The following is a 16,340-nucleotide window of genomic DNA, read 5'->3' on the forward strand; positions in this document are numbered from 1 at the left end:
ACAAGTAATATATAAGTATAGGTAGGATAAGGTTGAGGAGGGAGATAAATAGAGAGAAGAGAGATTATTAGAGAGAAATATAGAAATAAGGAGTGACAATGATGGAGTGGGAGAGGGAGAGATAGGAATAGAAAGATGGAGATATATGCAGAGATGCATGTAACTTGGGAATTTATTTATCTAGATGGAATGAGAAAATAAGTGGCATAAGTAGAGAAGAAAAAGATATATAAAATATATTATATAAGTATAGATAGACAAGTGATAGATAAAGGAGGTGATAGGGAAAAAAATGAGACTTTGTATGCAAAATTTGTGAGTATTTAAAGTTTTAAAATTGAAGGACTAATTTCAAATGATTATAATTAATTTTTGGTTTATAATATCATAAAACTACCTCATTCATTTTATAGGTCTCTGAATTACCTTTCCAATGCCTGTAAAAAATCAAAATTTTGATAAGAAACGCAAAAGTTATGGCCATTTTACTAAACTATATTTTTTATGTTGAGAAAAACGGATATCCGATTTGATAAAAAGTATGATATCACAAATCAGATATATCGGATATCCGATTTGGTTTGGTATTACCAAACCGAATTCAAAATTTGCCCGACCTAAACAAAAAGTCAAAGCAGATTTTGGCGTGTTTGGAAAGGTTGAAAACACATTTTTTCTCCATTGCCACTTTTTGGCCCCCCATGATCTTGCACATACCCAAATATGTATAGTGAGTATCTTGGGATCAAAACCATATATGCTCTTGCACTAAACTTCTCACAAATATCCTCAATCAATAGAACGAGTGGGCTTCTACATAGAAAGGTGTCTAGTAATTTTTGATGTTTTGGGACATAAGTTCATTCTGCAGTGACTCACTTAAGAGCCTTGTAACTTATGGTGGGGCCTATTTGTCTTTTTGGCAAGTTACAGTGTAGGAACAACTATACCCAAGGCTATAGCTTTCGCTCACACCTAATTTCTATAGCTTCTCGAAGGATTTACCATGCGAGGTCGTTCCCAAGAGTGATGTGTCTCTTAGCAGACCTCTCTTAAAAAAATAAACTTTGAGTGTTACTAACACTTTCCTCTTGCACCTAGGACCACGAAAGCCAAGGGAGAGGATAGTGTATCTTAGAAGTAGGACCACTCAACAAAATTTTGCACAAGTGTGTCAATCACAAAAAGAACTTGTTCTTTTTACCTTATTTTCATTGCAATGTGATCTAATTATTTGGAGATCTTGCTCCAACAATCATGGTGTTCTTTTTAACTTCAAAGGCAAAATGTTTTGTAAACTAGGATCTTAAAATCCTAGTCAACTTAATTGAAAAACACGTTTTTGCTTGAAGTAAAATCATTTTGGAACTTGAAAGAAAAATGGCTTGTTCTTTTTAGTTTACCCAAAATGAAATGTTGATTGTGAATTTCCTTAAGTTGATGCAAGAAATGAAATTTGTTGATTTTAAGCACCAAAATAAAATGAATCCTAACTTGCAAAAAAAAAAAATCAAATTTGTTGGGTTTGAGTTTGTGGTTCTTTTTACCTTTGACCAATGAAATTCTTCTTAAGAGCCCAAACAAATGTGTGATTCTTTTTAAAAGCCCAAATTTGAAATGTGAAGTTAATTTTAAACCAAAATAAAAAGTGAATTCATTTTTAAAACCAACTTTGACAAAAAGTTAGTAAAAAAAATAAATCTACTTTTTAATCTAATTTAAACCTACACAAAAGAGTTAGTAAAATCTGCCTATTCGTTGGGCTTCTACAAGCCTATTTTTTTTTGTTTTTTGGTTACAAGGTATTTCTATACAACTCTTTGTTACAATAGCGCTACTCTGTGTGAAAACAAAAGCGTTATTTAACAAGAAAGCGCTAAATAACCAACTAACGCACCAAAAGAAGCGCAAAAACGCTAAAAGAACTCTGTCAAATGGAATTAATTCTGTCAAACAGAGATCCAAAAGCACTAAAAGATGCTACAGTAGCACTATTTAAGGGTCAATAGCACTAAAACAAGGTCAATAGCGCCAAATGAGAGACAATAGCACTATTATTATGAACAATGGCGCTAAAGTGCCCAATTTTGAAGGCACTAAGGCGTGAACGAAAGCACTAAAGCGCAACCTATATGTCAATTCAAATCATGAAAAATTGTTAGAAGTTTAAAAATTTATTGCTTTGCATTCACGTCAGGTTCACCAAATGATTCTCTACAAAAAGGGATGGATAGTTAGGATAAACAAACACAAAACAAGAAACAAGAAACCAATCGTTAGATGTTAGTGTTAGAAATCACAAATTAAAGACTATCCTAAACAGGCATACCAAGAGAGACACTACAAAAAAAATAGAGCATTTAATAAAGACAACAAATACAACAAGGCATCTCCAAATTTCTTCCACCATGCTTGTAGCTCATCCTCCCTTGTTCCTCTCCTCTCCAAGTTTCCAAATAAGTGTAGCTCTCAACAACTTTTTGCACTATGGATATCGTATGGAGATTCAAGATTGAAAATGCTTTTAAACTATGCTATGCAAGTGTAAAAACAAGCTAAATATGAAATGTTATGAAATGAACTAAGATTTATTTTAGTCCAAAATGACAATATGTGTGATTATGCTAAAATTCTCTCTTTATAATTGACTATAAATTAAATGCATACAAGTTTTCAAGATTTGGATTATGAAGAAATGAGCTCTATTTATAGGTAAAATGGAGCAATGGATGGTTGAGATTGAATAATCTCAACAAGGGTTGGGATTGAAGGGTTTGAGATCCATGTGAGGACTTTCAACCCAATTGTAGGATGACTAGTGTCAACATGAGATGGGTTGAGGGGAGAGAGAAGAAGCATTAAATGTTTGACATGACCTGAGGGTTAACTTGGGAGGTAGGGTTAATGTTGAGTTGAGTGAATAAATTCATTATTCAAGGAATAATGCTTTTATCCAATGGATAAACTCTTGTGCAAGAGTTAGTGAGGATAACCATGGTCAAAGAAATAAATGTTTGAAGAGACACATGGGTTACATGAGGGTTGAGTTAGAGGTCAAAGTCTCTAACCATGGGTGCAAGTGGATTTAACCATAAATGGTTATGTAAGAGCCATTAATGGTCATGTAAGAGCCATTAGTGGTTTGGAAGACTTAAGAGGAACTAGATTGTTGAACACATAAAGCATTAAATGCTTTTCAAAGACTTTAAAGGCTTTGAGAAGTGACTCCAAGTTGCTTAGGAATGTGACAATATTTAGGGGATGGATTAGGCTAATTATGAAGGGGATTTAGGATTGCAAGTGGGTTTGGTGGGTGAGGGAAAATAGGATTTAAATTTAAATAAAATTAATTTATTTCAACTTGTGGTTGCAACTTGCATTTTTAGGAGAATGCCAGTGGAGGGGTTGTTTAATGATTTAAATAAATATTTTAATTTATTTATTTAAAAGAAGAAAGGGGATTAAATTAAATAAATAGGATTTATTTATTTAATTGATTGTGAATTTAGTTTAATGAATTAATTAAAATAAATTGAATAATTTATTTAATTAATAGGAGAATGATTGAAGATGAATTAATTAAATGTTAATTTAATTAACTGTTGGCTAGTGGGTTTATTAATCAAATAAATAGCAAATATTCATTTAATTAAGATGGACAGATTTATGTGACTACAATGATAATACAAGTGCAATTAACATTTCAAAGAATTTGGTGTTGTATTGAAGGAATAAACATATTTTTATCCAATATTATGAAAAAGGGTTGTAGAGAAGGAAGTCAAGTTGGAGCATGTACCTACAAAGGATCATATTATATATATTTTCACCAAGGCACTATTTAAAGATACTTTTGACTATATTCAATAGAAGTTAGGGGTTAGTAGTCCTCCTTCAAACTAGATGAATTCAAGTGGTACATGTTTTTCTTGGGGGAGTTTCAAAGTTTATCTTTTGTCTCTAGATTGATGTGGTGCTTTCCCTTAGGGGTAGAATTGAAGGCTATGATTTCTTTGTTGTAAGAAAGTGGTTGCAAAATAAAGATATCCCTATCAGAGGGAGTGTTGCATTTATTAGATTTATACCTAGAAGGGGGGAGAGAGAGTTATACAGATTGGCATGAAGTGGTATATTTTCATGTGCCCTTTTTAGTTGATGTTAAAGGGTGCAAGAGTTCAAATGAGATGTGAGTTTATTGTTGATTGGTGGTACAAGTGTTGCCATTAATAAAAAATAGGGAGATTGTTGGAAAGTTGAGGTGTATTGTCATTGATGTCAAGCTTGTTTGGTGTTGTCATCATTGGCACAGTCTTTGTTGTTTGTGATTATGTATTTTGGTGACATAAGTGAAGAGGAAGTTGAAGTTGTTTAGTTGTGTTGGTAATAGAACTAAAGAGGAAGTTGAATTTTTTAAATTATGTGCATGTACTATATGGTCAAAAAATGAGTGTTCAAATGTTGTTATGTTGTCTAGTAGTGATGTTGAGTAAGTTGAGGTGTTCTCAAAAGCTAACTATAGTTGAAGCTAAAATATGCAAGAAAGTGTTTTTAAATTCCCTATGGAAGAATGCTCGACATTCCTTCAAATTTTGAATATTACATGGCTTGTCATTCTGGATATAATGTCTAAATTTTGTAGAAGTTGCACTATTATGTTTTGGTGTTCTTTGTTGCTCAAATGGTGAAGTTTGTGGTTGTAGTTTGTTGATAGTGAGGGCGTCTATTAGAACAAGCCTAGACAATGTTTTGCATTGATACACTATGTGGATTGAATTGTTGTGTCTTGGAGGACATGTTCATATGGTTCATGTAGTGTTATAATTCATATTTCTAGTGTTGGTTTTCTCCACAAGTGAAGTTTTGTTGTTCTGCATTTGACACTATTAGTTATGTTGGTCTTTGGCCAACTCATTTGATTTATCTTATTTAGATGATACTCTTTTGGTCCAAATTTTCTTTGGAAATAAAGTTATAATAGTGATATTAGTCTTATCATGACATGTAAAGATTCACATTAAGTAATTTGCATTGGACAATATTTTCAGACAAATTGGTTAACCTACATTATTGTTTATATACACATTATGTTTGATGCCAATCTTGCAGGATGTGTTAGTGTGCATTTTGACTTAGAAAGATAATTTTCTATGTATTTGGGTCCCCTTTATGTCTTGAATTCAATTGCATTGTTTGTAGTTGCTCCTAGTGGCCCAATTTATGCATATTTTGATTGTGGTTGACCAAGTAAAGGGTTTCATTGAATAACCTATTATAAATAGAGGTGCAGATGTGTAAATTGATTGTGGATTGTGGTGGACTAATTGTGAATAGTGTGCAAGCATATATGGAGAAGTAAAAGTGTGAATTTCATTTTGTGATGAGCTTTGATGATCATATCTTTAGAATGATAATGTTTTGAGACAATAAGTGAAGTGAGATGTGTTTTCCATGATTTTATTTTCTTGACACAATGATTTAAGGATAATTTTATGATTAGGAGAAATTGTTCATTTCAATTCATCATTTCCCAATACTTTTTGAAAGATAGTGAATCCTTTTGGCAACTTCTATAGTCTCTATGTCTTCCCTTGGAGTAGTGTGCTTTAGTAGTGCGCTTTAGTAGTGCAAGTCTATTGTATCTTTCCTTGAGATTGTGTGTCTTAGTTTTGAAAGTCCCTTGTATCTTGCCCTAAGGTTGTACACCTTGGTCTTGCAAGTTCAAATCAAGTATATATGAGCCGCCTTGGTCTTAAGCCTAAAACATTAGAATTAGTTATATATATTGTAAGTGTCATTCCCATCATGGTTTTTCCCTGCTTAGGGTATTCCACATAAATCTGGTGCTCTCTTGTATATTGTGCTTTGTTGTTTCATTTTTATGTTCGAAATAAAAATTTAAAGCTTAAAATTAATTACTAAAATTTAAATATATTTTAAAACATTTACAGTTTGAAAAAATCTAATTGAATTTTGAATTTCATTTAAATACTTTACCCAAAAATCGAACTACAAAAAAAATTAAAGATAAAAGGAAAATAGAGATTATAATTTCAATAATCACTTAGAAAAAAATGTCGACGGAAAAACACTACCTCTATATCTTCAAAACTGTGATATCATAACTCTCTCAATGTGCTCAAAAATTTGATACGACAGGACTGTGTAAAGCTGCGAAGGGATAGAGAAACAATAAGGCCATTCTTCGAGCGCCTTATGGCTGCGAACTTTTTCATGCACACAATCGACTCTGCAAAGCTCTTGGATAAACCAAGGACAAGAATTTCACAGCTATCAATTGCATCCCTAATGTCACTACTTTCCTTATCCTCACTGCCTGTGCACAAACAAAGTGATCCGGTGCGCAGGTGTTTGTACTTATGAGCCATCAATATTTTCCTTTCATCTGCTGCGTGGTAAACAATGTAGACATTAATCTTCTTCTGCACCGAGCTTCCTATCCCGACGCTTCTGCAAAATTTAAAATAATTTTACAGACTACTTTATCAAGAGATAAAATTTCAAACAATTCAATAGAACTATGTCTTCTTTCAAAGTTCTTAAATAGAGTCCGTATATACAAAATTAAATTCACCTATAAATGATCTTTTACCTGCTTAACTCCCTAAGCTGGGCTAAACTGATAACCGCATCATGAAAGCTTTCTAGGTCTGTCCAACCTGGAATGTGTAATCGCCTAAGATTTTTTAACTTGCCGAACGGGTAAGGAATGCTCTGTAAACTTGAACAATTATACGTAATCAAAGTCTGGAGTTGTGCCAAGTCACCTATTGTGTTGGGAACATTCCTTAGCCCTGTACATCTTTTCAAGACCAACTCCTGTAGTTGAACTAAATTACCTATAGTGCTGGGAAGGCTTCTTAGAGCTGTACAGTCTTTCAAACGCAAGATTTCTAACTGCATCAAGTTGCCTACAGTTTCAGGAAGGCTTGTTAAATTTGTACAGCCGCACAAATGCAACTCCTTCAATTGTGCCATGTTACCAAGTGTGTCTGGAAGAATTGTGAGAGCAACACAATCCTGCAGATACAAGCATCGGAAGTTCACCAGGCTGTCAAGTATCTTTGGGATTATCGTAAGAGTTGGACACTGCTCTACACTTAAAATCCTGACTTGGGACCAACTGCTATCCAGTTGGAATCTGTTTCTTAATGTTAACCATGTATACATACCACCTAATTCACAGTTTTTTATTTTTATCCATAACAAATTCGGAGCGAACTTTCCAATGTTTCCCACTATTTTTGTATTTTGCACAACTAGGTAGCGTATGGATGGCATTCTATGGAAGCTCACAGGCTCTGCTCTGTCTCTGCTCAAAGCTCTGTGTGAACCCATAGGCAGCAAGAGTCTGCTATTATTATCAATCTGCTCTTGAATTCCTTTTCCCATTCCCCGCAGAAGGTCATGCATATCGAGGAGATTTTTAGGGCCACTCTCATTTATAAGCATTTTCAGCGAAAGATTCTTGAGAGCTGTTTTAACTCTTTTTGGGTATAAAACTTCCCAGAAGGTAACAGCATCATTTTCTTTTTTACCAGCAAAACAACAAGCTATATCCAGAAACATTTCCTTCTCAACATGGCTAAGTCCATCATAACTGATTCGAAGGACTTTGGATATTTCTTGATTTTCCCCAATGTTATGGAGAGCTTCTTCCCAATATTGAATGTCATCCCGCTCTTTCTTATCAAACAAATATGCTCCAATAACTTGTAATGAAAGAGGATGACCCTTGCAGGCTCTTGCAATTCTTGTAGAAAGCTTTTTGTAGGGGGTCTCCGCGAACGCCCTCGAGAAAGCATGCCAACAAAACAATTGAAGAGCTTCATCCTTCCCTAGCCCACTCATATTAAGAATTGAATCAATTTTAGCAAGATTGAGTATGTGTCAGTCTCGGGATGTAAACATGATTCTGCTACCAGGCCCACACCAGTCCCCATTCAGTGCATCCAAGTAACTCAGATCATTCACATCATCCAAAATGACAAGGGCACGAACTCCTTGCAATACGTTTTTCATCAGAGCTTTTCCCTCGGCAACACTTGAAACTTCTCCATGGTAATTTACCAATCTTCTTAGAATTGCCCGTTGCAAGTCTACAAGGGTACTATTTTTCTGTGCAAAGAAATAAACATCAAACCTAGCATAAATTCTATTGTAAACAGCCTTGGCCAGGGTGGTTTTTCCGACGCCGCCTATACCGCTGACTCCCACTCTCACTGTGTTATGCGAGTAATAAATCTGATGTAACTGGTAAGGACTAAGGAGGGAGTAATGAAAATATATAAATCTCATAGGCAGGTGGGTCCTGTTAATGCTATTATAAACTTTAAAGCTATTGGTTGTTCTAAGTCGTAACCAATACAATCCTGTTGATATGTGATGCATGGTATGCATAATGAATTCTGAATTTAGAGTCTCGAGGATAATTTGAGTTCTAAATTGTTCCATGCTAAATTGATGGAACAAACAAGTTCAATTTACGGTCTATTTTGAGGGACTCTAATTTCTATATAGAGATCCCGCATTGTTGTTAAGTGTGAAAGTCTGTAATGTACTGAGAAACAGACAATTGATGTAAGATCTAAACATTGAGGTGCAAAAAGTAATCCGTATTGAATAAAAGATTTATTTGTATGTTAACAGCTTGTGTTTCAAGTATCTACATATTCTAACCTGTAAAGAAAACTACCAGAAAGAAAAAATATGAACTTCGTCTGAATAATTTACATACTAAAATTATTTGCTTAATCTACAAATGGCTAATTTATATACAAAACATCTTTACAGTAATTTTTCAAAAACCTCATGAAAAAGAAACAAACATACTGATCAAAGTCTAACAACCGTCTGATATTTTAAAGGAGAAGAAAACTTACCATGGAGAATTAATGGGTCTAAATGATTTTAACCAAACTTATGTTTACACTAAAAATTTACAATAGGATAGACTGGAGTAACACAATTTTTATCTGAGAAAGATTTTCAGAATTTTGGTTTTATATTTACTAATTCCTTATTTATTAGAAATTAGAACTATGTTTTTTTTGTGACAAATAGGTAAATGTATGGGTGATCGCTGATGTGTGCAGAGATAAACCAATTTGAAGGAATTGAAGGAAGCTCGAACGTGTGACGAGCAACATAATTGCATGAACAAGAGGTGAACTAATTTGATGCAGGCAGAACTTGGATGGCTAGATAATTCCAGGGATGAGAGTGATTTCGGGGCCTAAACTAAGTAACAGGATTTGAGGAGCCCATGATCTAGTATAAGTATCATGATAGAAACGGGGTAAAAGGTTGAACAAGAGGACATAGGCAATCATGGCCATGTTATGGAAAGACAGGGTTGGCTCACCAAGGAAAATTATTGATGTTATAAGACCACGTTCCTTTATTGCAGACAATATGGATAATAAATTAATGCTGGCTTAAAAAACAGGGCTTATTTTCTGGCAGCCTGGATGGGATGTTATGCTCGTTGATCTACTTCGATTATATTTTTCAATATATTCAGTCAGCTATAATGAACTTTAACAAATATAAAGTAGGAAGATCAGGCTAATCTTTAAGGATTTAATAAACAAACAGTTTGCCCCCTTAACAAATAGCTAATATAATAAGTGGACCTCTAAAAGATGTTCTCCTTTGGTTTTTTGCCCTGGGTTAATTGCAAAGAAAGGATGCAAATTACTTACCCGAATTCTTCCGCCCTTGTCCAACCAGAAAGAGAAGAGATTTGATGAAGAACATTCTTCCATTCCTTGATTGTTTTCTCATCCTGCCGATCTAAATGGCTGTAATGCTTTTGGAATGCCTTGGCAAATGGACCTCCCTCTCTTTGAGGGTAGCGAACATCAGAGGGCTCCACATCATAGAAAAGAGGAATGATGAAGCCATTGGATCTCCACATCTGGGCAGCCTCCTTCAGACACCAAGTTGATTCTGCATAGTGTTTAGAAAATATACGGATCAGAACATCACTTGTTTTAATGGCTTCTTGCAAATTTGAATCGATTTCTTTGCCTTTCTCCAGCTCTTCGCTGTCGAGGAAAACCTTAAGTCCCTCTCCCGAGAGAGATTCGTAGAGATGGTCGACAAAAGTTGTTCTCACATCTTTTCCGCGAAAGTTGAGAAACACGTTAAATTTGTTGTTGGTATCGAAGGGAATTTTGGTGGCGGGAGGCTCATACTGAACAGCAATCTCCATCCCTTGTTCTGCACAAATTTGAAGAGCCACAAAAGAGAGAGAATTTCTTGGAAGTTTCTCGTGAAGTGTTAGAGAATTTCTTGGAAACCATATTGAGAGGATCAGCCAAGTCGGCGAGATAAACAAAGTCGGATGGACGAAAACACGATGAATGGAATTTTCTTGTGAACGGAGAGAACCCACAGAGTTTCAACAGTTCAAAGTCGGCAAGATGCAAGAAAATAATTACCACCTTGTTATTTTGCTTGTGAACAAAATGACGGTTAACTTTTTAAAACTAAATAAAATGTAATCAATTTAATCAATAATAATTTATTTATTATTTAAATCCAAACTTCGAAATTTACTTTATTCCCCATGAATCAATAAGATGTTACTCGGAAGACTTAACAATTTTGCACGTTTAAAACTAGTGTAGGTATCTTGAAAATTTTATCAAAGGAATAAACATACTTCTTACATAATTAAAACAAAGTCACAGAAGTTATCAATTATAATACAACTAGCAATCACATCTTAGTGTCTAATGGGTACACTGAAAAGGTGTCGAAGGTCAATTATGAAATATATTGGTCTATTAGTAGCACACATTTGTGCAATATATGAGGTTAATTGATAGGCCATTTAGAAAATGATGTTGTTTTTGCAAAAAAAAATATAACAATGACCATTCACATGATTAGTGAGGTCTTTCACTTTGTGCCCCCATTCTTGATGCATTGGTGATGTCATTTTGTGTGTTGTTGTGCTTATCATGATACCTTTTGTGCACATTGTTGTGTAATGCAACATTTGAATGTCACTTACAATGCAAAAATTTTGTTCATTCATTATTGGTTCAATTAATGTCTTGTGTGAAAGCTTGGGGCATTTCATTATAGAAATATTTGAAACCAATTTGAAGTGTTTATAAAAAAATTAGTGATGGATAAAGTTGTTGAAGTATAATAAGTTTTCACTTCATCCATTAATGTCATGATCTTTTGACTAGAGTACATTACATTCATAAGTCTATTAGAGTTTTACTTTTATTAATAGAATTTTCCACTTAACAACTAAACAATGTTGGAAACACGGTTGTTATTGCACCAAAATATTGACCTATTAATGACCGATACAACCGTGAGACTTAATGAATCCATGAGAGGTTATTAAGCCATATCACAAACTAGAGCACTGAACTACACATCACAAGGAGACCAAAGGCACACACCTTGCAATAACCCCCCTAACATGAGCGAGGGTTTTGAACTTGTGACCTAGGCTCTAATACCACTTGTTGGAAATGCGATTTTTGTTGCACCAAAGGATCAACTTGTTCATGCCTGATACAATTGTGAGACCTAATGAATCCATGAGAGGCGATTAAGCCATGTTACAAAACTATGCGTTTCATTGAATAGCACAAGAAGACCAAGGGTGCACACCTTGCAACAAACCATCTATAAGAAAGCATTAATGGAGAAGTGATAGATTAAAATCAACTATACACTCAATTAAAAGAATTGAAAGATGAATGAAATAAGACCTCTGAATCAATAAGATAGTCAGGCTCCACTACCCACAAGCTCATGTTATTTTTGCAATCTAGAATGTGTATGTGCATGTGTGTGTGTGTGTGTGTGTGTGTGTGTGTGTGTGTGTGTGTGTGTGTGTGTGTGTGTGTGAGAGAGAGAGAGAGAGAGAGAGAGAGAGAGAGAGAGAGAGAGAGAGAGAGAGAGATGGCAATGGAGATGGAGATGGAAAATGAAAGAGATACAAATAATGTTAAATACGAAGATTTTAATTAAATAGAAAGACGGAGAGAATAAACATGCAGAGAAAGGGAACATATAATTGACTATTCTATCAAAGAGGGGGAGATCAAAAGTGTAGAAAGAAGAGATTGCAATAAAGTCCTTTGACTTTGTCCTTCATGTCAAGGGGAAGAGAATATATTGTGTGTGTGTTGCCATCAGTGACAAAGGGGAGATTGTTGGTAGTTGTTGTCATTAATGACTTAGTGTTGTCATTGGTGCTAATCCTTAGTGTAGTGTTGTCATTAATGTCAAATGGGGGAGTTGAGTGCAAAGATATGATGATGGAGATTGTTGGAATCGGTGTCATTAATGACTAGATGTCATTATTGATATGTTGATGTTGTTGGCTTGTATTATTGATACTGCTAATGATGGAAGTACATACTAATGTTGTTGGGTGTGATATTGATGATGAAAGTATATATTTTTAGCATCTTGAAGTGTACTCCCTTACAATTTTGTCCTCATTTGGGCCCTCACCTTGGCATTCATGTCTCAAGGCCTAATTGAAGCCTTGATTCTGCTCACACCATGCAAATATCTCATAATTTTCAGAATGCACACCTCTTGTCCCGCTTTTCTTGGTTTTTGATTGGTCAATACCAAGGCACTAGCTCTCAGGTCCTCAAGGACTAGATCTCCTAGTGCTCTGGTCCTCCCAATCGTTGCCAATTTTGGGGCCCCTCAATAGTAACATCATTTTGGTGGGGACTTAGATCCCATGTCGATTCATGTTGGAAAATTAAATTGTTTATCAACAAGCAAGTATAAAAGGAAGTCTACCCTCTCAATTTTAGAAGGACCTAAGCTATTCATGCAATCAATTCAAGCAATCAAGCATTCAAATTCAAGTGAGGAAGCAATCAATCCTCTTCTAAGCATTTGAGTTGATATTCAAGTTCTATGTTTATGAAGACTTCATGAAACCCTAATTATTTGTGGAGACAAACTAAACTTCATTAAAAAGATATATCATTAGTGGTTCATACATTATTTAGCATCTCCCTCAAAAGGAGATCATTTTCATTATTGCAATTCAATTACATTTCATTTCTATTTCATGGTTAATTCCAAAACTGGGGTTTGACCTGAGGAAAACCCCTATTCCCAACCTATTCCAAACTAGTTACAACCTCCAACGGACCCTCAACTAACATTTAACAACTTTTCAAAAAGTTGTCATTACAAATGAAAAGTTGTCATTGACAAATTTGACAACAAATGAACAACGTTTGCATCTTGTAACCAATTAACCCCAAAACTTCACAAATGACCCAAGATGCTCTATAATGGTCCAAAATGACGTTATTTGCATGAGTCCTTACAAAACAAGACAAAAACCCAAAGTTGGGCATATTTGCATGAAAGGGTACCCCTACACTAGAAACTTCCAGACTACCCTCAAATAAATGAAAGCTTTAGACATGGGGAGGGCACAGAAGTACCACTGAAGTTTTCCTAGCACACCCGGTGGAGCCCAAAAGAGATTTTTATCATTGAATATTTCATGAATTCTTCAAAACACTTAACCTCACTTAGTCGAATTAATCCTAATTTTGTTCAAAAATGTACTTGTAAAAATAATACAAAAATAATTGTAACACACCCAAATTGAGCCAAAAGATGATCTACGATGAAAATCTAACTTTAATATATTTGGGTGATGTAGGATCACCTGTAGTTGGACATTCCCAGATCAATGCGATGTAGAAGTACATATATAAAAACCAAGAATATGTGCATTTGGACAAAACAAACTAGTCAAAAATGAAGAAATACCCACTACATCCACATATAAAGTATAGCAATATGTAAAAAAGAATGGAATGTTGTAAATAATTGGTTATTAATTTGTTGTTTAAGGTTCATATTACATGTGAGCAACATTTTAGTGGATTACATCATAAACCATTGGGGAAATTTGTTCACCATATAATTTACTCTATATAACTTTACATTTGATATGTAATTGACTCACAAGGATAAGCCAATGGTCATATGCGGAAGGGCTTTATCAATTTAAATATAGTCAAATTATTGAAGTCTAAGCCATTCATGGATGAAATATATTAATTTGCTTCTACATGGGTTATCTCACAATAATGTGTCTATTTTTTAGCCAAAATGGGACATTAAAATCAATATTTTTAACCAAATTTACACTTTTTTACACCTATAGAAGCTAAAATATTAAGAATTAAAGATGACGTGAACTAGTCATTTTTATGAGTTTATTTGTAGATTATGAATTTTTTTAAATTAAGAAATAATTTTTGTTTTTCACATGATATTTAAAGCTAAAGGCCAATAGGTTCAAAGGATATATCTTCAACCAAGAAAAAATGGAAAGGATGTTTTGCAATTAGGATTTTAGGAAAGAATGGATGAATGTTTTAGTTAAGGAGGAGGGGGAAATGGAGATAAGGAGAGTGACAAAGATATTATTGTAGATGCGGATTAAGGATATAAACTAATATGGGTGAGCAAGAAACGAATGATGATTTGTGAATCACACATAAAAAGAATGAAAGGAAAACTCAATTCTAATTTGTGGCTCTTAGTCTTTCATAGTTGGCTTCTAATATCGAGGGAGTTTATAAATAAGTGCATTTTCTAAGTAGTGGATTTGGTCTTCCATAAGTAATTTCTAACGTGTTTACTCATAAGAAGCTTGTATTTGTCTAATGTTGATGCTTGTATGAGCAAAACATTTGTAATCAATATTCAATTCAAAGGAAATTCTAAAGTTTTTTGGCAAGGATACAATAGTGGAAAAGTGTTGTTAGAAGCAATAGTGGGTTAAAAGCTTGAAAATGAGTGTGAGAGAATTTATATTTATAATATAATTATTAAAAGTCATTAGAATTGACTTTGGTTTAATCTACATAGGAGGAGTTTCACTTTGTATTCATAATAATAATTGTGAAATGAAAATAAAATCAATATGGAAAGTGGTTTTTTCGAATATTTTTAAGATGAATGAATAAAAGGAAATTAGTTTATAGTTTTGTTTAACAACTTTAACAATAGAATAAGAATAGTCGAATCCTTCCTAACATAAAAACATTTTATAGAGTTACTAACAAGAAATTATTTTATATCTCAAATACTTCATATAATTAATTATACTTAAAAGATTATCTTATCTTTACTTATAAATCTTTTAGATTGGAACAAGATAAAAATAAAAGCTTAATCAAAATCTGAATATAACTTTACAAAATTGAAAAATTTAAATCAAATAAAAATTTATTTTAAATACTTCTCGAAAAATCCCACCACAAAATTTAGAGGTTTGAAACTTACAAATAAAAAATGAAAGTATTGACCTTTTAAGGATAATAGACATTATAGGTCAATATTCACTTGAAAAAGTGTTAAAAAATCTCGAAGACTTCTCTTATATGAAATATAAGAGCTGAATATTTAAATCAACGGTTGATAGCCCTTCACAAATGAAAGCTCTGCAAATCAAAATTTGTGCTTAAAATATTCTAATTCTAGGGCAATTCTAGATTGCTCATACATATAATGCTAATAGGTTGCAGTTAAAAGTCGAGTAGTTCCAGATGTTCCCGAAGTCACCAGAGTCCTCTAGCGGTTATAATGCAATGATTGCAAGATACACAAAATTTTAAGCAAATGCAATTTGCCAATTGGCAAGAGTAAAACCAGTCTCCCCAGCTGTGCAAAATGGGTGCTTTAGAACTAGGAATGGATATCCATAAACCATAATCCAATTTGGACTTTCATCAGATGTCATCCTTGTAAATGCCCCGCTAGAATTGTACACAAAATGTGGAAGCCTACAAAAGGCGATTGAATTGTTTGACAAAATGCCGATAAAAAAGAAGCAGTCTCATGGAATGCGATGATTTCACAATGTGCACAAAATTGATTCTTTGTAAATGCCTTAGAATCTTGTAAACAATTGACAGGTGTAAATCCTTCTTCAATCTCAGGCCTAAGTTCTCCAAAAATATCCTCTGCCATTTCCAAATTCTAATTCCCCTGTGTCGGCTTGCAAGATCAGGGATAATTTGCCTCTCTGCACAATGAATTCTTTATAACTGCATTGGTGTAAGTGATTTATCATTACTTTTCTATCTTCTTCTTTCGTTTTTAGAGTTTGTTTTATGATGCAGTTGTATCTAGTTAGATTCTACATTTGATATCATAGTTGATTATTCTTTTTAGATAATTATGTCAAATTCTAACTTCGTGTCCATTTTAGAATCTGATCAGAATAATTATGACTATTGGTGCATCAAGATGATGACATTTTTTATAGGTTAATATTTGTGGGA

The 16,340-nt window shown here is 33.8% G+C and overlaps 1 protein-coding gene across 1 annotated transcript; it reads right to left on the minus strand.

Moving 5' to 3' along the window:
• Positions 1-6,116: 6,116 nt before the first annotated feature.
• On the minus strand, positions 6,117-10,234 carry LOC131876092 (disease resistance protein RPV1-like). The gene is made up of 5 exons (XM_059220878.1): positions 9,723-10,234; positions 8,688-8,697; positions 7,941-8,136; positions 6,611-7,856; positions 6,117-6,468 (listed from the first exon to the last, which is right to left on the minus strand). The coding sequence occupies exons 1-5, from the start codon at positions 10,232-10,234 to the stop codon at positions 6,117-6,119; spliced, it is 2,316 nt and encodes a 771-aa protein (XP_059076861.1).
• Positions 10,235-16,340: the final 6,106 nt, after the last annotated feature.

Source organism: Cryptomeria japonica, chromosome 5, assembly GCF_030272615.1.
Source record: "Cryptomeria japonica chromosome 5, Sugi_1.0, whole genome shotgun sequence".
NCBI classification, from domain to species: domain Eukaryota; kingdom Viridiplantae; phylum Streptophyta; class Pinopsida; order Cupressales; family Cupressaceae; genus Cryptomeria; species Cryptomeria japonica.